We start from the raw sequence: 20,343 nt of genomic DNA, 5'->3' as shown, positions 1-20,343 counted from the left end.
AGAACTATTTCTCTTATTGGACTTGATGCTAAAATTGGAAAAAGCAAACTTTTTTTGCACAGAAACCCTTTTCCCTACATTATTAGCTCATCTCATACAACTCTACCCAACCATGTGTTCTCGCTTTTCCTTGAGTAATTCAGCACTATCCACCGTTAATCACAAACCCATCCTCAGCCTCAGCAGAGGGCTGGGAGACAGAGCTCCCCTTTGTCCTTCCTTGTGGGACCTGTACAGCGTTGGGGACAGTTATTTTGCCTTTATGCCAAAATTCAGCAGCACAAGAAATCCACTCTCTGCCGTCAAATTGCCCTTGACATCCCGGTCAGGGTTGTGGGGATGGAAGGCTGCATCTTTCTTTTCACATCTGCAGCATGCTGACAGCCCCTTTCCCCTTGAACCCTCCAGTACATTAATTTAACACCTGGAAAACATCCCTCTTTCCTTTGAGGAGAGCCTGGAAAAGGCAACTGCTGCCATTTCCATCCAGATGAAGGTTTCCTAACCCATCACCGCATTGCTTTTGAGCATGGGAGAAAGGGCTGGAGCCTTTCAGTTTTGTTCCCACCCTAAATCACTTCTCAGCATCAGGGCTGCTGCAGAGAACACTATTTGAAGTCAAGATCAGCAGCTCCTTGCCCTTGGGGCCGGACCCTTGGATTGCATGTTATTAGCTGCTCAGCAAATTACACACTACTCCTCTCCTACCACACAGGCTACTCCATAGTGTGGTGGGATCTTGGTGTTATAAAAGCAGAGGCTTTACAGAAAATGAAAGAATACAATTCAGCTTTAAATTAGAGAGTGCTGAGCAAACGGGATTTATCTCTCAGTCCGTAGCAATTTCCTTAAATGCCCAGTTCGGGATTCAGCTTGTTGTGAAGTGAGATGCTGCTCCCCTAACAAGGATCGTTGCCACTTGCTGATGGAAAAGACACAGCGATAAAAATCAAGCTGTCAAGTAGGTTTAATTGGTACACTGAGCAGAAAGTTTACCCCTACACCTTGAAAGAGATGGGGAAGAATAAGCTGCTTTTAAGAAAAGCTTTGCTGTTCAGAGGGAACAGCGTCCAGATGGAAAAAGCTGGAGAGAAGTGACTGAAGACTGAAGGGGAGTGTGGCCGGAGTTGGGAGAGCGGCTCTCAGAGCAGCATTAATACTCGCTCATACACCAGTTCTGTGTATGACTTTTCCATAAGCAACTGTTGAAGCTGAAGGGATTCAGGGAAGACCTTCCTATTTATTTTATCCTTTAAATTAATATTCTATAGCATAGATATGATCTCCCATTCAACTTTAAAAGGAATTCTCCTACCACACTCTGGTTTCCTTAAGTGAAAATCCAGTTTTAACCTTAGGTGAGCCTGATTACAGTTTTAGACCCCAAACACAGTCCCCTCCCCAGAGCAGCTCCACGCACGGTACCGTGACTCATAGAACGTCCTGAGTTGAGAGGGACCCACCAGAATCACCGAGTCCGACTCCTGTGCCCACATGGGACACCCCACAGCTCACACCATGTGTCTGAGGACATTATCCAGTCTCTTCTCGAACACTGTCAGCCTTGGGGCCAAAGGGTTTTTGAGCCCCTGTCCCTGGCCAAATCAGCTGCTTCAGCTCCATGTGCTGCATTTGAGGGGTTTTTTGGGCAACCCCTAAACCAGATCACAGTCCTGCCCTTGGGGACAGTCCCCACAGCAGCCACAGCACATTCTGGGCTGACCACAGCACCATTCCTGCCACCAACAGGCACCTGCTGAAACATTACCCTTAAAACAGAGCCTAAAGCAGTCAAATACATTGCACACAACAGCAAAAGCAAAGTGCTTGATGCAGCATACACAGGAGCCCTCAGCAGAGGTGGGGAGGTGGGTGCAAGGGTACCCACCACCCAGCCACACTCCCCCCACAAAGGCTTTGGGTGGGATCTGCACCCACATTTGAGGACCACAGCAGCGTCTCTGCTCCCTCCCCTTTCCCACCCGCAGCCTCCGCGTCCTGCCCTCCCCCATTCAAACTATCAGGGCCTCTCTTACAGAATAAAATATTAATAGCAGCGTAGCAAGCCTCTCTGCAAAGGCTGACTGTATTGAGCTTACGAGGCGCACAGGCTTTTAGAGAGCAGGACACTTTTCCTACTTCCTAAGCATTTTCTTAGTCCTGAATCAATAATGCACTCAGAGCCCAGTGCACAGGTCACTGCTGTTGGGCTCCTGCTGGTAGGGGCTGCGGACATGGATTCAGCCCCATAGCAAGATGCAAGGGCTTAATAATCTGTCAGAGAAGGGATGAGGCAGGATCTAAGCAGTTTAATTTGTAGACAAGCTTCAGGGAAGTGCCCTGGGAAGAGCAAAGCTTGCAGCTCTTGGGTACAGAAAGTCCGGGTTTGGAGACGAGCTAAAAGGCAGTCAGTGGGATCAAACACCCGAATCTCCGAACATGTGCCCACGGCTGAGGGGTGTCTGGTTCATCAGCTTCTCATCTCGGGCTCTAGGTCACCCCGTAATCCCCAAACCTACAGAAGGGGCGGCTGCAGGGGTGCAGCCCCACGGGGAGGTGGGTGCGGAGGTGAGCCCGGGGCGCCAGGAGGGACGGGGTTAGAGCGGCTCACCGGGGGATTAGCAGCTCGCAAAGAAAGAGCTGCTCAAAAATGATTCCACGGGAGGCCAGGCTGCGGGCAACGCGTGTGTGTGCCCAGCGCAGATGAGATTATCTGCTTAGGAGTGGAATTTTCCGGGCAGCGTTAACCCTTGTGTCGCCCACAAATCGGCTGCGCAGGCATTTCTCAGGACAAAGTGCCGAGCAGTGGATCCAGCAGCAGAAGCTGAGCTGTTGCTTGGCCAACCCAGGGTTTTGGAAATGGAAGTGCCGGCCTGAGGTCACCCTGGAAATGGGGGCCCTTCTTGGAGAGGTCACCTGTGGACAGGGCTGGTTTCAATCTAGAGGTTCAAATTTGTCGTGTCACCGGATTTTCTGACCGTTTCTGGCTTAGCCAGAGTGGGCGTGAAGGGATTTGTGTCTGTGCACGAGCGGTGCCGGCTGTGTTGTGAGGGCACATGAGGGACTTGGGTCAGTCCCTGTGCATGATGAGCAGTATCTCCCTGCAGATCCTCCCTTTGTGCCAGGGCTGCTGCTTGGGGATGTCAGCTCCCACAGTGGTTGCACCATCTACAGTGCAAAGATCAATTCAGGTCCCTTTCATGGAGGTACTAAGCGGAGTTTCAGAGACAGAATGGGGTGAGAGCAAGATTTCCTTGTCCCTCATGTCAAGATTGGGTGAAGCATCCACTACTTTGCCCAGCTGAAGGTGCATGGGGGAGCTTGGTCTTCAGGAAAGGTGGAGCCCCCAACATGCCCAGTAAAGCCTGGACCTGCTCCTGAATCATAGAATCGTTTTGGTCAGAAGAGACCCTCAAGGTCATCAAATCCAACCATCAACCCAACCCTGGCACTACCCCATGTCCCTGAGAACCTCATTTCTACGTCTGTTCAACCCTCCAGGGATGGTGACTCCACCACCACCCTGGACAGCCTGTTCCAACGCCCGACAGCCCTTTCTGGGAAGAAGTTGTTCCCCGTATCCAATCCAAACCTCCCCTGGTGCAACTTGAGGCCATTTCATCTTATTGCATGTTACTTGGGAGAAGAGATTGACTATCCCCCTCGCTACAACCTGCTTTCAGGTCATTGCAGAGAGCGAGAAGGTCTCCCCTCAGCCTCCTTTTCTCTGGCCTAAACAGCCCTGAAATCCCTCCCTGCCTCAGTTTCCCCACCTGGAGATGGGACGTTGCGCTGCTACGGCACAACCCTGTCTGGCACTGGGATGTTTCCCCACAGCTGGTGGAGAGAAGGGCACAGTGCTGAGCTCAGATGAAATATGAACGAGATGCATCTCGAATTCAGAAGCAGGCTGGAGGGGGAAGGGGAAGAGCAGCCGCGAGTCAGGGTTGAATCTCTTTTCTGGCGGAGAGACGGGCCCAAGGGAGCCCGAGAGTCGGTGAACGAGTATCTGCTTCAGGCCAAAGGCAAGAGGCGAAAAGCAAAGCAAAATGTCTCGCTGAGCGTGCCCCGGCGTGCGCTCGCCCAGGGCCGTGCCACGGCACCGGCGGTGCCGCTTTCTGCTGACTCACGCTCTCCTGAATCCCGCACGCTGGCAAAACGTCTCCATGCCCGTACCAAGGGGTGACCTTGTGCTCGGACACCCTCCGATCCGGGAGGACGGGGACGGAAGCGGAGGAGCAATCAATCCCCCAAACCACAGCTCGGGGGGAGATGGAGGGAGTGACATTCAGCTGAGCCAGAATTAGCAGCAGATCTGTGGAGGAACCCCATTTCCACCCTATTAATAATTCATTCCAGCTCTGCCTTTACCTGCTTATAAACAGCTTGTTAGCGAGGATGGTTTTCTCCCCCTTTGCTGTCTCTGCCCTAATAAAAGCCCTTTGCAGATGGCTGCGGGGAGGGAGGTGACACAAGGAGGGCACAGGAGCGAGAAAACCACCCCACCAGCCCACCCTGAGCATCCCATCCCGCTCTCCACAAGGCTCCCAGCCCGAGCTGCCCTTCCCCTGCGGAGGAGAAGCTGTGAAATAACCCTGCACCGAACCGCGGGGGCCTTGCCAAACCTGCCCACACGCACGGGCCGGTGGAAAACAACATCTCTAGGGAGGGCTGGCACGAAGAAGGGAGCGATGCCTGCGGGGCGGGCAGATGAGGGGTTTGCTGGGAGCATCCCCGAGCGGCAGCCTCAGGATAAACGGTGTCTTCTACTGTATGAGAGACCTTCTAGATTATCCGAAATATATACAGCTTGACCGAAGCAGTGTTTTAAAAGAAAAAAAAAGTATAGGAGAATACACATCATCTTGAAGAAAGCTATGAAGATTTCATTTTGAAAAGGCACATTTTGCATTCGGAGCACCCCCAGCATCTTGGTAGCCGATGTGGTGGTGCTGACCTCTCCCTGCACCCCAACAGGGCTCCCCAAAAAAACACAAACCTGCTCCTGAGATGTTTGCTGGGTTCGAGTCACAGCCGTGCTGCGGGAAAAGCCCATTTGAGCACCAGGGGATGGGGTAATTAGTGCGAGAGGAGGGCACCCTGGGCAGGCAGCTCTGTTTGGGTGTCCCACAGCTCCCGCTGTCCCCACATGTCCCCAGAGGATCAAGCAAGGAGGGCACAGACCTTCCCCCAGGTACAGGGTTGTTTGGCTCAAGAGGGGCCTCGTAATTCTCCTCAATTATCTCTGTGCTCCCGGCCATCTCTGCTGGTGAGTTACGCCACTTGCCAGCTGTTGGAAATAATCGCTGTAAATTAATTACGGTTGTTTCACCCCTCTGATCCCTCCCAGTCCGTGAATAGAGTGAAAATTAATTGTCAGAGAGTATTTCCAGTTCTTTGGGAGTCCCATCCTGGCCACTGGCAAGTTACGGTTCGTGCCCTGAAGCATAAGATTTAATTACTCGCAAATGTTATTTTTGATCATAAAATCACCTTGTCTTCTCATAAACCCAGACAGAGCTGTTGACCCCCTCAGGCCAGGAGCAACTAGAGTGAAAACACCCTGTAATGATATTAGGACAAGTCTGCGTTTTCTCCCAGGTAGATGCAATTCTGTTTGGGAAAGATCATCACATCCTGGAGCGGTTAGTGGAAGAAAAACCAAGGAAGTTTCCCAAAACATGCACCATTCAGTGTGGCCCTTGTCAAAAATTTGTGCTGCGGAAAACAGATTTAATGCAGTATCAGTGGGGAAGATAAAGGCAGTTGTCACCAGAGCTGGGTCAGAACAGCATCTTCCCTGCCTCGCAAATCATTTCCTGGGGCTGACAGGCACTGGAGCAAACCCGCAGCCCTGCTGGGATGGGGACAGGGATGGGGGCAGGGATGGGGGCAGGGATGGGGGCAGGGATGGGGGCAGGGATGGGGGCAGGGATCCCTGCAAAGCCCCGGCAGAGCCAGGAAAGCTGGAGCAGGGATGGAGTGATGCAAAGCCCAACAATTCAATGCTGATGTGAATTTGGCCAAGTCTAAAGAAGCAGGAAAGTAAATGCGCTGGTACAATCGTTTCAGCTTTACCCTGCAGCCTCCTGCGCAAACGGGTCCAACTTGGTGCTGGATGGGGAAAGAGAGGGGGAAAAAATAAAATTCAGGGGGGAATAGGTTTAGGAGAGGCAGTGATGGAGAGGGTTGGTCCCCCTCCGCGCATTGGGGACGCCCGTGTCCCACAGCCATCAGTTCTCCCTGTGACTTGTTAGGGAAGGGGACTCTGCGGGACCCCCGTGGTGGCACCAGTCCACGGTGGGGGCATTAGCAGGGCAGGAGGATCAGGTGCATGCCAGAATTTTGCTGATGTGATTGTTCTGCAGGATCTGGAGGAAATTTGATACAAACTTCAGGACTTGGTTGCTGTGCAAGGCAACGCGGGGACTTTGTGAACCTTGTCAGCTAATCTTTAAGCACAAATCAAAGGCAGGGGTGTAGGTGTCCTGGGAGAAGCAGAAGGGCTTTGGGATGCAGTTCTGGGGGAAAAAAACCTCTACAGAAGAAGGGACCCAAGAGAAACCCACCCAACAGCACAGATCTTTGTGCCAAATGGAAACATTTAACTTCCCCCTCCTTGATAAAATCTTCCTATAAAAAAGCCAAGGGTTTCCCCCTCCCAACTGAATAAAAATATGAAGTCTGCATTTCCGAAACTAGTCCAAGTTGCTGAGACCTTGCCATTACTCTTGTTAGGAGACTGATTGCAATTAAAAACAAGTTGATCCCAGGGTGACTTAAGTTTTAGCAGAGGCCTTGGCTTAAATAACACAAGCAGAAGCAGCTCCTGAAAGCAAAGCAACTCCAGGGGGGTTCCCTGGGCCAAAACACCATTGAACAGATCACACCAGGTTACAAGAGCTGTGATGAGCATCCTTGGCCAAGCAGTACAAACCTTCACACCATCTACTTATTTTTCCTTGCTCAAACCTTAGGGTTTTTTTCCCATTATTATTATTATTATTATTATTATTAATTGTGTATCTAGTGGTTGCAATTGCTTTCCAGCTTCCCTTTGGCATGGAGATCTCCTGATAGCTCCAGTTTTATTTCTGTGCAGCTTTCACCATTCACAACAGATGTCTAGTTTGTTTAAAATATTCAACAGCTTAATGATTAATCAAGTAATTTCACCTACAAAAATATATAATTTTATGCTATGAGGCTTAAAAATGGCATTATCTGCCAGGGAAAAAAAAAAAAAAAGCAAAACAACTTCTTGTGCTCATTAAGAGCCCTAGAAACCAGCTGGGCTTTGTAAAACCAGGGTCTTTTATTGCGACTGTTTTCCCTCATTCTCTCCCTCCCCAGCAAGGTGGGAGCAGCTTCATTGCAGCATCCTGGGTTCTTGTCATCCTGCCTAGCGAGATCTTGTTTCTTAAGAAACCCTCTTTCAAGGACGATGGGTGGATGAACCATCCCTGGAGACATCCCAGGCCAGGCTGGACGGGGCTCTGAGCAACCTGAGCTGGTGAAGATGTCCCTGCTCATGGCAGGGGTGGCACTGGGGGAGCTTTGAAGGTCCCTTCAACCCAAACCATTCCATGATTTGCCCCATGTGGGCACAGTCTTGCTGTGCTGCTGTTTGTTAGGACAACTCGTCCTCAATGAGGCTTTTGCAGTTTGCCCCTTTGGGCTAAGCAAGGTTGCAGTGCTCTCTGGTGCACCCTCCAGAAATGAGCAACCAGGAGAACACGCCGGAGAGCTGGAAACCTGCAACATCTAGTTGCCTTGAGGATGCTCACGACTGATTTAATAGCGTGAGACTCAAAGTGAACTGGTTTATTTTAAGCTCGCTGAGACCAAGTTTGCCTGGCTAATGCATTCTGACTTTTAGAGTGAAGACGTAAATATCTTGAGACTTTGGACAGATTCTTTGGAGGACACACGGCTTGGAGGAGGAAGCCAGATTCAAAAATAATACCTGGAATTGTTTCAACAGTGCTATAACTGATCTTACCAGGACCCAGGGAGCAGCCAAAGTATGGCCATCTGTTTCCGCTCCCCCCTGCCCTCCCAGCTGACTTCAAACCACCCCACCAGCAGAAAATGCATTGAGCATCCCGTAGGGGAAGGACAATTCAATAAACCTAAAACCAAAAAGGAACACTTCATTTTAGCAGAGGAAGCCGTAGTGATGTGAGTCACTTGGTGGCTTTTGAGGCTCTCCCCCACCTTTCAGCACTGTCACTTAGAGGTTATTTTTGCGTTTGCCCTGTTACAACCACACAGCTCTCGAGCCACGTGCTGCTCCAGGGTGGTTGAAGGAATTTTTGGGCTTGCTGAGCTAAGCACACTTACAGGTTGGGATGTACAGGAGCCATTGGGGATTGTGTGCCTCCATTCCCTGATCTCTGGGACCAGCATATGTGAGACGTGCTGAGTTTTGGCTCCACTTCTTCCTGCTCTTGACCCACCAGGTCCCCTGCCAGGCTGGCTCTGTCCCTCCAGACGGGACACCAGGAGGGGGATCACGCTTGTCAGACTCGGTTGCTTCCCTCACTGCTCCTGGGAGATCTGTCCCACCTCCCAGCCTGGCCACCCTTTACTGCTCTGGGTAATTTTTTTTGGTTGTGGTTTGGTCACAGATTCCTTCCCTTGTGTAGTTTGGCCACTGCTTAAGGAAGCCGCTAAAGAAAACCTTGACAGGAGCATCGCCCTAACCCTGAAGGTGAAGCTGGCCACCATGGCCATGCTGGGGACAGCTCTAGCAGCAAACAGTGGAGATTCATCTTACACCAGCTCGAGGGCTTTGTGAGCCCCAATGGCTGCTGCATGCAAGGAAAGGGAGCCAAATAGCAAGGGGGCTCTGGCCCCCAGCACTGTGCACGCAGAGCCCGACTTGTACAGAGCAGCAAGGAGGGTTCATCACAGAGCTTTCTGCTGCCATCTCAAGCCAATTCCCCACCTGAGCCCACCGAGACACGGCACTGCTGCACCCTCCTGCAGACCAGAAGTAAAGACAGACCTCCAGGATGGTCTTTTCAGGACCATCCTATTAAGCCATCTGTATGACCACATTGGTGGTAGCATCGTACTGCAACACAATATGTTGCCTCAGCACAGGAAACGCACTGAGAGCTCCCAGCACTTCAGCCGATGGGGATTTTTCTTCCTTTGCCATCAGCCACCGCTGTAAAGCTGCGCTAAGAGGCAGCTACATCCCCCAACAGGAAGCTGTGTCTCATTAGCAGAGATAAACAATTCCTCTGAACGTGACGAGTCAGGAGAGCATATTAAATATGTCAATATCTTAGGTTTTTTTAATCCCTGCTCCGGAACAGCATGTTGTAGTGGGAGAGGACCCCCAAATGTGGCTCAGAGACCCCCCACACCCCAGCTGGCATCTCCTCTTTGAGAGGGGGGAGCTCCTGGGCAGTTGCCCTCACCCCTCGACCTGATCCACCTGAGCACTCCATTGATTTCCCTTGCTCAGTTGGCACAGCTGCCAACAAGTAAAAAACAATAAAAAGTCTCCAGCCACTTGCTTTTAAAACATCAACTGAAGCATCTGTTTGGTACCCCCTGCTCTGGGGATGGGACCGCACCGGAGCTCAGCATCTCTGGCTGCAGCCCTTCCTCCCACACACACGGAGATGGCAAAAGCCACACGTCGCTCACATTAAAGCTGTAACAGGAGGAGCAAATCCCAGCACGGCACTCATGGCTTTACCATTGGGCAAGTGCATGTCTGAGAGCAACACAGTGTTGAAAACAGTCTGAGCTTTGTCCTTTTTTATCAACGGGCTTCTGCTGCTTTCCCTGGCAGCCTCATGCACACACACACATACACCAACTCGTGCTTTATTTACAGGAGTCCCCTTTTCTCCCCAAGGCCACTTCTGCATACCCTGCAAAGGAGCCTGGTGCTCATGTACAGATCAGCTGCTCACTATTTTGGTTTTCCCCCGCTGCTGGTGGAGCCTTCTGCCTTATTTACAGTGTGCTACTCAGCAGACAGAATTATTTATGCCCTCCTGAGCTTTTCCACGCTCCTCAGCCCTGTGGCCTCCGCTCACTCCGCAAACAGTTGCTCACATTCAGTGCATGTGTCCGAGCTACAAGGAGGCACCAAAGGCCCATTTTACAGATACAACAAGAAGAAACTCTAAGCAGTTCCCAGGATTTTTGGTTGCGCAGCTGGAAGTGTCAAAGCCCAGATTTCCCAAAGCACCTCACATCAAACAGCAGTTTCCGTGTTCATAGTACAACCCCACAATTTGCATCCCAGAGCACCTATTTTTGCAAAGCAGATCCCCTCCTCTGCTTTGCCCAGGGCACACATGGGGCACCCTAAACACAGGTCACATGGACTCCAACAGATTTCCAGGTCAAAGCAAGTCCCCAGCGCCATGGACACAGGAGCAACCACTTCTCATGGGGCTCTCATAGCCCTGGGACATGAACAGCCCCAGTGCTGCAGGCTGGCCCCACACACAGCATCTTCCCGTGGGCACCTGACCACCCACAAAACGCGGCTCGGTGTTACCTTGCAAGTCTGCTGCGCTCAGGAGGGCCAGACCTCGCACCCCAGCAGGCTCCTCAGGTCCAGCCATCAGCTCTGAGCAGCTCCGCCTTATCACCTCCTCTTCCTCCTCCTCTGTGACATGCCTCCCTGATGAGGGTCCCACCACAGCTGAGCCCACTGTTGTACCAGTCCTCTCTGTTTGTCTGCATTTTGAGTCTGAGAAGGAGGTAAAGTGACAACAAAGAGATGCTTCATATGCAAAAAAAACCCAAAGATTCACAGTGTGTCGCAGAGGTTTTTTTGTGGATGGGAACCCCTATAACACAGCCCCGCATCATCCTCAAGGAAGGTCTGGCCCATATGCTCCAAGGGCAACAGGGCAAGTAATGACAAACTTTAAGACATATCAATGAGCAATAAACCTGCTGGCACAGCTAACCCTGATGCCGTCTCTAAAACTTCAGCATTTGCTGCGTGACCTTGACAGTATGTCCTTAGTGCAGTTCAGCACATGTGGATGCATGAGGGCATCACTGCAAAACATACAAGCTTGGCCGTGCAGGTAAAACGGGATGGCTGGACCTTTTCTCCCATTGTCCAGGCCTGCAGGCAAGAAGTGACATTGTCACCAGGGTGGGATGAGCCATCCTTCCCAACGTGTCCCTGCGGGTAGGCAAGGACCATTGCCCCTCCAGCCTGCAGCTGGGGAAGGCAGCGTGGTTTGGGAAGCGCCTGTTCCTGCAGGCAGCGGGGCTGCCAGGCACAGCTGTGGAACTCAGTTTTTGTGAGGATAGACATTACCTGATGTTCCCTTCTATTTGCTATGGGCTTGGACAAGCAGCAAGTGGCTGGGGACAGTGTTTGGGCTGCAGGAGTCCCAGGAGCACAAATCTCTGCTCTCTCTGCTGTCACCCAGTCCTGTCGCAGCTTGGAGCTGGGGAAATGGAGTTTCTCTCCTCTAGTTGTGCTCAGAGGCAATGCAGGAACAGTATTTCCCCAGCCCCATGAGAGGCATGGATGTGCTTTGGGGATTTTAGCCACTTGGTTCTTGCAGGGGATCGGGGTGAACGCAGTTTTCCGTAGGCTTGTAACCTGGCTGAGCTTAAGCGAAGCTTCTCAGAGCCCGTCTCAGGGAAAGCGCTTCCCATGAAAATTGCCCCCGTGCCAAATTGAAAGGTCTGTTCCTGAAGAGCCTTTCAAAGAAAAGAGCTCAGTTGTTCTTATAGCAAAGGCAAAGCTGCGTATTTCTGTCTTAAATTCACGTTCATCATCCAGAGCCAGACCGCTAGCACAGCCCAGTGCAGCCCAGCAGTTAATGGTTGACACAAGCAGCTCAAACCAGGGCCCAGTAACGGTGTGAGCTCAGCCAAGTGCCCACACGATGCCCACGCATTGCCTTCTTCTCTCGTGACTGTTGTTGTTGTTCCAGGAGAACCCGTACCTGTGCAGCGACGAGTGCGACGCCTCCAACCCCGACCTGGCACATCCACCGAAACTCATGTTCGACAGCGAGGACGAAGGGCTGGCCACGTACTGGCAGAGCGTGACATGGCGCCGGTACCCGGAGCCGCTGTTGGCCAACATCACACTGTCCTGGAACAAGAGCATTGAGCTGACAGATGACATCGTGATAACCTTTGAGTATGGCCGACCCACCATCATGATGCTAGAGAAGTCGCTGGACAACGGAAGGACTTGGCACCCGTACCAGTATTACGCAGATGACTGCATGGAGGCCTTCAGCATGCCAGCACGGAGGGTCCGCGACCTCTCCACCACCAGTGCCAACAGGGTCCTCTGCACGGAGGAGTATTCCCGCTGGGCGGGCTCCAAAAAAGAGAAGACCGTCCGGTTCGAGGTGAGGGACCGCTTTGCCATCTTCGCTGGGCCTGACCTCAAGAACATGGACAACTTGTACACCCGGCTGGAAAGCGCCAAAGGGCTCAAGGACTTCTTCACCGTCACCGACCTGCGGATGAGGCTGCTGAGACCAGCCCTGGGGGGCACCTACGTGCAGAGGGAGAACTTGTACAAGTACTTCTATGCTGTCTCCAACATTGAAGTCACCGGCAGGTAACAGCTGCTGTATTTCTTTGGGCGTCTCTTCTCGGAGGGATGAGAAGAGGGTTACTGCTAGAAAACTAAAGCATCAGCATTTCTGTCAACCAATAAGATTATCAGTGTTTCTTCCTCTAATACCCTCTCTCTCCCCAGGCGGGGCAGCATCGGTGATAAAACAGATGTGTCCTTGCAGGGAAGGGCTGGGGCACCTCCAAGGCTGTGTCCTCCCAGAGCTGGTGCAGGGGGAGCAGGGACATGGCTTGGATGGACACTTGGGGACTGAGGTCCCTCTCAGACACCCTGTCCCCAGATGTGCAAACATGGCCAACTTCTGCCCAAAAACCTCGAGGGTGATGCTAGTAGATCTGGGGGGGGTGATGAATGAGGCTTAACCCACTGAACTCCAGCTCACTGCCCGTACAAGCAGGATGGGCCATCCTGAGTCAGCCCTGCATCCCTGGAGCAGCCGTGGCTCCAGCAGATGAAGTCTGGTGGGAGGGTAACCCCCAACACATCTGGGGCATGGGCACGGCAGAAAGGGGTTTATTTCTCCTGGGTTTTGTTTTTTCATTTTCTCTGTGCGATGCCATATGTTACGTTATGACATCAACCGAAAAAGCAAAGTAAGGTGGAAAAATGCCGAGATGGCTAATTTCCCATCCAGCTTGTGCAAGACTTACAGGCGAGAGGGGAAGAATCTCCCCATCACCCACCCTCTGCTAACAAGAATCACCACAGTGACAGAGGAGCCGTTTGTGTCGGTTCCAAACTCTTTGCTTCTGAGACTTGCAAGCAAAAAAAAATGTTTTGCAGGTGCCGCTGAGCCTGGCTTTGAACGGGCTCCAAGGGGAAGGAAGCTGCAGCGAGGGCTGGGAGAGCCCTGTGCTCCGGCGGGGGAGGCAGCAGGCAGAGGGCTCAGCCTCTCTCCGTGTGTCTGTCTGGGATGAGCAGCTATGGCAGCGGCTCCCCCTTGTCTCTGCTCCCCTCGGCTCCCCTCAGCGCAAGCTGCCTGAGAGCAATTCCTCAGATGCAGCAGAAAAGGGTTTATCCTGTGGCAAAGCAAACTTGGAAATCTGCTTTTACTGGCCCAAACTGCAAGTCTGAGCTCCAGAAAGACCCAGCTTTGCTTTGCTCCAGCTCTCCCCAGCTGTCCCTGCTTGCTGGGCCAGTCCCCAGAAGATGGGGACACTCATTCTGGATGGATGGATGGATGGATGGATGGATGGTTGGATGGATGGATGGATGGATGGATGGGGAAAGTCAACACCTGTCCTAGGCTGACTTTCCAGCTCCGATGGGTGCAAGGCAGGGCAGGATGACCAGCTGAGGAGCTGTGGATATGTGATGTATAAAGTGGAGAAGCTTCATGTGAATTTACTCTGCTCCTGTAGTTATTGTGGTCCCAGCAAGCAGGTATTTTTTTTCTTCACTGGAAAGCAATCTGATTCCAGCTGTAAGCAAAGCCAGTTACAGTGCAGGGACTAAAACCAAATTAAATCTCGTGTATGGCTCAACAAGGGGTGGGTTATCGAGAGGAAGAGAGGAGAAATCAATGTGAGCCTGACAGCAGCGCTGTGCAGGGAAAGGGGGAGGCATCGGGGCTGGGCTGGGAATGGATGGTGCCGCCTCCAGGACAGAGCAAAAAGCACGGGGAGAAGGGGAAGGAGTTTGCTGCCTTCTCTCCTCTTATAGGCCAGTTTGCCAGATCTCCAGAGGGTCTGGTGAATCCTGAGGGTCGCTGCTCCCATCCTGGGTGTTGGTGCAATGGGCTGGTGCTTCAGAACCTCCGCTGCCCACTCCGTTTGCATCTCCTCCTCCCACAGCCTCAACCAGGTCCAGTTCTCTGTTCATAGCTGATGATTTATTTTTACTCTTTCTTCTTCTTGCTATTTTTTTTGCTTTTTTTCCCTTGCTTCTTCCATCCTGTCCCTATTGATCTGCAGGGTAACTGGAGATGCTGAGGAGTCAAGACAGGAATAGACACAACCAAGCCCTTGGCCTGTGTGCTTGTGCGCTTGCCAGGCAGGATGGGGAAGGGAAGCGGAAAGACTTTTCCCCACAGATCTCTATTCACCGCTTAGTTTTCTCCTCGGTGCAGCAATGAGCTCGGTCATCTTCTCAGGAATGGGTGAATGAGCTTTTTCTGGCTGCCAGGACCGACGGCCGGCACGATTAAAGCCGCTGGTTCTCTTTCCATTACACACGGTGTCTCTTTGGAGTAATTTTTTCCCCTTCATAACGTCAGTCACCACAATGCTCAGCAGGGCACGCTCCATCACGGAGACATTAATAAGCCATAATTGAAGTTAATGTGCCATGGCCAGGACATGTGGATCCAGTTAGGAGAAATCAGATTGAGCAGAAGTGAATCAATTTTAGGCTGATTATTAAGATTTCTCTGCTTCGTCTTGCCCTGCCCCAGTGCATTTTCTGTCTGTCTGTCTGTCCTGCTGGTGATGAACAGTCCCCAGAGGAAGGCAGGAGGAGGGAGCGTTGCTTGCCATGTTACTCCGTATAACAGTGCCTCATCTTGGGCTTTGCTCAGGCCGAAGAGGCACCAACAAGAAGATGAGGTTTCCAGTTTTGTAACGGCATATCCTTTCCTCTCTTTACCAGTTGCCTGTCGGAGAGTATCCTTGGCTTCTTTTTGCTTGCATGAAAGAATGGAAGGGAAAAGCCCCTTACGCTCCCCTGCTTTCCCCTTGTGCAGTTCCCAGTGCCATGCACGGATGCTCTGGGAGGCTTTGCTCTCTGCATGACTTAGGGTGGAGAATTTGTGCTAATAGAGAAGAACAAATTCTCCCAGCCCGTTATCCTGCTGCCAACAGCCAGGATCAGACATTCCAAACCTGGAGGACCAAAGCCATCCCCCTCCAATAAATGAGTCTGGTTAATCGCCAGCGGTTCCCATTCAAGGGATACATTTTTCTGCATTCTTGGTGACTCTCAAGATGCAGTAATGCTCGATGCTGTATTGCTGTTAAAGATGAAGCCACTCCTGCTCAGCCTGGTGGCTGCCTCTTGCTTCCGTCCCCCGGGCCAGCGTGGTGACAGCAGCTCAGCACATGTCCCCTGTGGCTGTAGCTCAGCTTGGGCTGGGCTTGCCAGCACAAAGTCCATCCCAGTTGCCCCAGGCTGGTTCATCTTGCTTGAATATTCCTCCTGCTGGCTCTGCTGATGAAGTTGTTGGAGAGCCTCCAGCTGATCTTGACTTTGCCACCAAAGCTGTCTGTAAAAGGGAGGAAAGAAGCAGGTTTTGTCCATAGTGTAGTCTCTTGTTGAGGGTCTTAGATTCTATGTACTGATCAGTGCCCCCATTGAGTGTCTTTCCCTGAGGAGCAGGGTAGGAACTGGGGTAAATGATCTGTGCAAGCACAGCGCTGGTGCCAGAGCATCACGCCCAAAATAGCCATGGGCTCACCCAAACATCACCCAAGAACGAGCCCAACACCTCTCCAGCCCTCGGCCAGCTTCAACCTGCACTCAGCAGCTTTGGGAAGACCATGAAAACCAGGGCGAGCGCTGCCTGCGCCTGGCCCCGCTCCTTCCCCGCAGCTCCTGGCAGCCAGGATTCGGTCCCAGGAGGTCAGAGCATCCTCGTGTCAAGGACAGCCAAGTCTGCACCATCGGTGCGCTGCGTTCCTCGACCCGTCCTCGCCTCCGGGCCAGGCAGCCCCCAAGAGCTGGATGATCTGAATTTCCCTGGCGTTCCTCCGGCCTGGAATTCGCTTGAGTTCAAGCAAAATCTTGCTCTTGGTCATAGAGTTAAATTAAGTTAATGTGCAGCAACTGTTTCCTTGACTTTCCTTGAGCCTCGTAGAGGTTTTCACTCCCACTGCAGCAAGATGGAGGGGAACTTGCTGAGCAGGAGTGAAGGAGTTAGCAAGAAACCCAGAGAGCTCCTCCCTCCCCCAGACACTCGTGACACTTTGTCAATAGCTGGAGACGGATGCCCAAGGTCCTATTACCTGCTTCTGGCTTCGGTTTGTGAAGGTTTTTATTTCCCCTCTGATTTTGTTGCTGAGTTGCGTCCGGCCCTGAGCAGATAATAGAATTTCATCGATAGACTGAGAAGGTGATGTATGTTAAAGCACTTAATATAAAGAGACTTCTACAGAAGCCCAAATTCAATTTGGCCAATGAACTCAATTGCAGGCATTATTGCATTCCAGGAGAAAGACCAAGAGCATTTATACACATTACTCTGCAAATATTTATGTTCACGCATCGGTGTTATGTCCTCTTCACCCTTCCTCCCTTCTGTTGCCCGACCCCCTAATGGGGAAGTTTGGTTTCGTGTTTGCTTTTTAAGACAGCTTGGAATGTAAATAATGTTCCACCAGTCAGCAGGAACTTGACAGCTGGTGAGTGTCAACTTATTTAAAATAAATAGCCTCTCGGATGGGAACAGCCAGCTAGCGTGCCCTCCACTTTGGCATCTTTTAAATTGTCTCCTCTTTGTAACCCAAACCTCAAATCATTTCAAAGGGCAGCAAGGAGGGTTCCCACCCGCCGGGAGGACTCATCCATCCCTACCACACAACCAAAAGTGAAAACCCGCAAGGAAGAAAAGCACTCACAACATGTCCCTCTGACCTAACCCAGGGTTGGGTTATTTTCATTTTTTTGGCTCTGCAAAAAGCAGGAAACCCAGAAGCCTGTCTTCCTGGTTTGAGTGGGAGAAACAAGACATTAAAATGGCTTTTCCTCCCACCTCAGCCCCTGGACTGCAGGCTCAGTTGTGCTCCCAACCCTGCTCCTGGGATGAACGAGCTGCGATCCCCTTCTTCAGCCCTTCCAGCCCTGCTCCAGCCACTGGTGATAAACCTCAGCCATAACAATCTCCCAGCAAGGCAAATCCTCATATAACTGCTTTCCACAAAGGGACAATGCTTCTTCCATGGCCCAGCCATTAGAAGCTATTTTTACCTGCTTCCACATGCGCAGATGGGCCAGAAACAATCCAAGCTCAGCGCCTGTTATGCTTTGCCCAAAAGATTTGTTCCCTGCTTTTGCTGAGCTGCCAAAACAGTTGCAGAGGAGCAGGTAAAAAGTGGGTAAGTCACGGCCAGGCGGCTGCCGGAACGTGCTGCGAGCAACGGCTGGGGCTGACAATAGAGAGACGGAGAAGAGTTATTCATGTTTCCCCGAGAGCCGAGATCAGTTGAAACATCGTTTTCCTTAGGGATGGAGAGGGAAGAGCTCCCTTCAAACACATTGTCCCATGAGACTCATTAAAGGCTCATCAATTACAGTGAGAGCAAACAATTCAGGGGAAAGCTATCACAAGCCTGCCTTTGGCTGGCAGTCATTAGCAGCTCAGCGCTGCCTCTCCGGATCGCCAGCTTGGGCCAGCGGGAAGGGAGCAGGGGGCACCGCTGGCAGGTCACTGATGGGGTGGAGAAGCAGGAGCCCGGTGGCCCAGGAGCCAGCAGGAGGGGACCAGGTCTCCACAGCATCCCTGGGGCTGTGCAGCAGCATCCTCACGATGAGCATGGGGTGGAGATGGGAGCACAGGCTGGACTGAAAGGAGACATGGAGAGGAGGTGGTGACCCGCTGTAATGGGCTTCTGTTGCCCCATGTCCTCACCCAGGCTCTTCTTTAAGGAGCTCGGGGCAAGGCAGGATTGGGACATGGTGGGAGCAGGGTGAGAGGTGCAGGGGGACTGAGCAGCTCTGGGTTCCTCCCCCCACATCAGTGGAGTCACAGCATCATGTCCAGGCACTAGGAACCAGCACCCTAAAGTCTGGCTCAGCTCCATGGGGAGGGAGAGGGGTGAAGAGATGCTCTTTATCTGCCTTTACTTTTCTGCTCTGCAAGTGGGAATAGAGACCAAAAAGAGGCTGTAAAACACATAAAGATCCTTGGAAGGGAAGCAAAGGGTGGCTTCTTAGAAGTATTTCAAAAGTCTTTATTAGTGAAAGCTCAGGGACAGGGGCTGCTCTCCCACTCCCAGTGCAGCTCCTGCAGGTTTGGGGTACTCACCCTCCCTGCACCCCCTTTCAAGGCCTGTGCACAGACATCTCCTTCCCTCACACATGGGCTTGGCACTGGATGCTTTTCCCACCGCTCGCTGTGTGACCTCCAGGATGCTGACTTGGAGAAATGCAGGGATGGCAAACTGGTTTTATAGCTGTAAAAAAAAGAAAGAAAGAAAAGGACACTTTCCTGCAAACTTTCCTTGGCGCTCCAAGCTCCGTGCTGTTCCCTGGTGGAGGCATTGGCAGCATCAGCCCACACTGCACCACTCCAAGGGAAGCCGAACAATCTGCACTGACACAAACTCATCTTGTGCAAACTGTAATGTCTTGGGCCACATGTTACTCCAGCCACTTTGGCTGAGGAATAGCGTTAGCACAGGACTTGGGGTTCCCCAGGCCATCGAGAAACAGCACTGTCACCGCTAGCCTTGACCTGCGAGCTGGAGAGAAGGAGCATTCCCAGCTCTTGAGATCACCCCTGGAGCCAAAGAGACCATATTGCAACCAGCACTTTGCTGGAGCAGCCTTGGGACTGGAGTGGGGCCATCGCTGCCTTCTGCAGGACACAGCGCAGGTGTCTGCCCTACTGCTGCTATTTAAACCTCTTTGCTAAGTAGCTCCTAACCTTTCCCTTCATCCTCTCTTTCCTGCGATGGCTGGCCGCCCAAGGGAGCTGATGAGAGTCAGGCAGGACGAGCAGCTCCCACCCAGGGGACCAGGCTAATGTGATTTACTCCAGTCTCCACCAGCTGGATCTTGGCTGGGGACAGACTTTGTGCACAGACCATTGCCGAGCGCACGTCCTTGGGCTGCAGGCTCAGAGGAGGAGAAGGCAGAGAAACCTGAAGAGGGGGTTAAAGCCGAGCCACCGAACGCGAGCAGCAGGGATGCCCGGATGCAAAAACCCTAGCACAAAACAGGGTTGGCAATCAGAGCTGGCTGAGGCACTCAGCTGTTGGCTATTAAATAATGCAGCCTGATTGATTGGGCTGCAAAGTGCTGTGCTGCAGGGTCAGCTTGCTGGGGTTACAGTTCCCTGCCTAGACTGATGATTCTCAAAGGTCGAATTCAGAAAGCAATCCCCTGGTAAAATTGATCCTTTGGGTAACAAAAATTTTGCGCAGTGGCAAAGGGCCAAGCAGCAAGAAATATAAGTGACCTGGGCACAGGCAGTGTGACCAGCTGCCTCTGCTTTCCCTTTATTTAATTGTCTTTGTTTACACCAAGTAGGAAGCGAGAGTCTTCTCTGGGAAGAGCAGTGCCCCATCAGCCCTACATGCAGCAGCTGGGGGATGTCCATGACCCCATCCCACAGGTGCCTTTGTGGGGGCAGGAGGCAGCCAGGGACTGTCCCCGGAGCTGGTGCTTTGCTCCCAACCTTCCTCAGCAGCAAGCAAGCGGTGTGTGCATATGAGCAGGCACATCTGACCACCTCCTGCATATGTCTGTGTCTTGCTCTCCAGGTAGCAAGGAGGCTGAGGTCCCACTGCTTGGCGGAGGTTTTGTAGCTGGAGCCAAATGAACAGCAAGCAGTTTTCACCCTCCTGTACAGCAGCAGCACCCCAAAATGGCTCTTTGGCCCTTGGCAGGGGATGCCAGGAGCAAGGGTGTGCTACAGGTGGAGGGACTGATGGCAGCTGCCCCAGGCCACTGCAGGGACCAGGCGATGGTCACCCAGGGCTGATGTCCTCACCGCAAGACTAGCAGGGCTAAGGACAAGAGCCAAGTGCCACCCTCCGTACCATCCCAGGCCTCAGAGAAAAGGGGGGATACCAGGCACTGCCTGTACC

The 20,343-nt window shown here is 52.2% G+C and overlaps 1 protein-coding gene across 5 annotated transcripts in view; it reads left to right on the top strand.

Annotated features, from left to right (window-relative positions):
- Positions 1 to 20,343, top strand: part of NTNG2 (netrin G2) — a 45,277-nt gene that overhangs the window by 8,150 nt on the left and 16,784 nt on the right. For all 5 annotated transcript variants that reach the window (XM_065035765.1, XM_021280072.2, XM_065035767.1 and 2 more), the window contains exon 3: positions 11,940 to 12,583. In XM_065035765.1, the coding sequence (XP_064891837.1) occupies positions 11,940 to 12,583 (644 nt within the window). The remainder of the gene's footprint in view (positions 1 to 11,939; positions 12,584 to 20,343) is intronic.

This window comes from Columba livia, chromosome 19, assembly GCF_036013475.1.
Source record: "Columba livia isolate bColLiv1 breed racing homer chromosome 19, bColLiv1.pat.W.v2, whole genome shotgun sequence".
In the NCBI taxonomy this organism is placed as follows: domain Eukaryota; kingdom Metazoa; phylum Chordata; class Aves; order Columbiformes; family Columbidae; genus Columba; species Columba livia.
The sequence above is the reverse complement of the archived record's forward strand: the minus strand, read 5'-3'. Positions and strand labels throughout refer to the sequence as shown.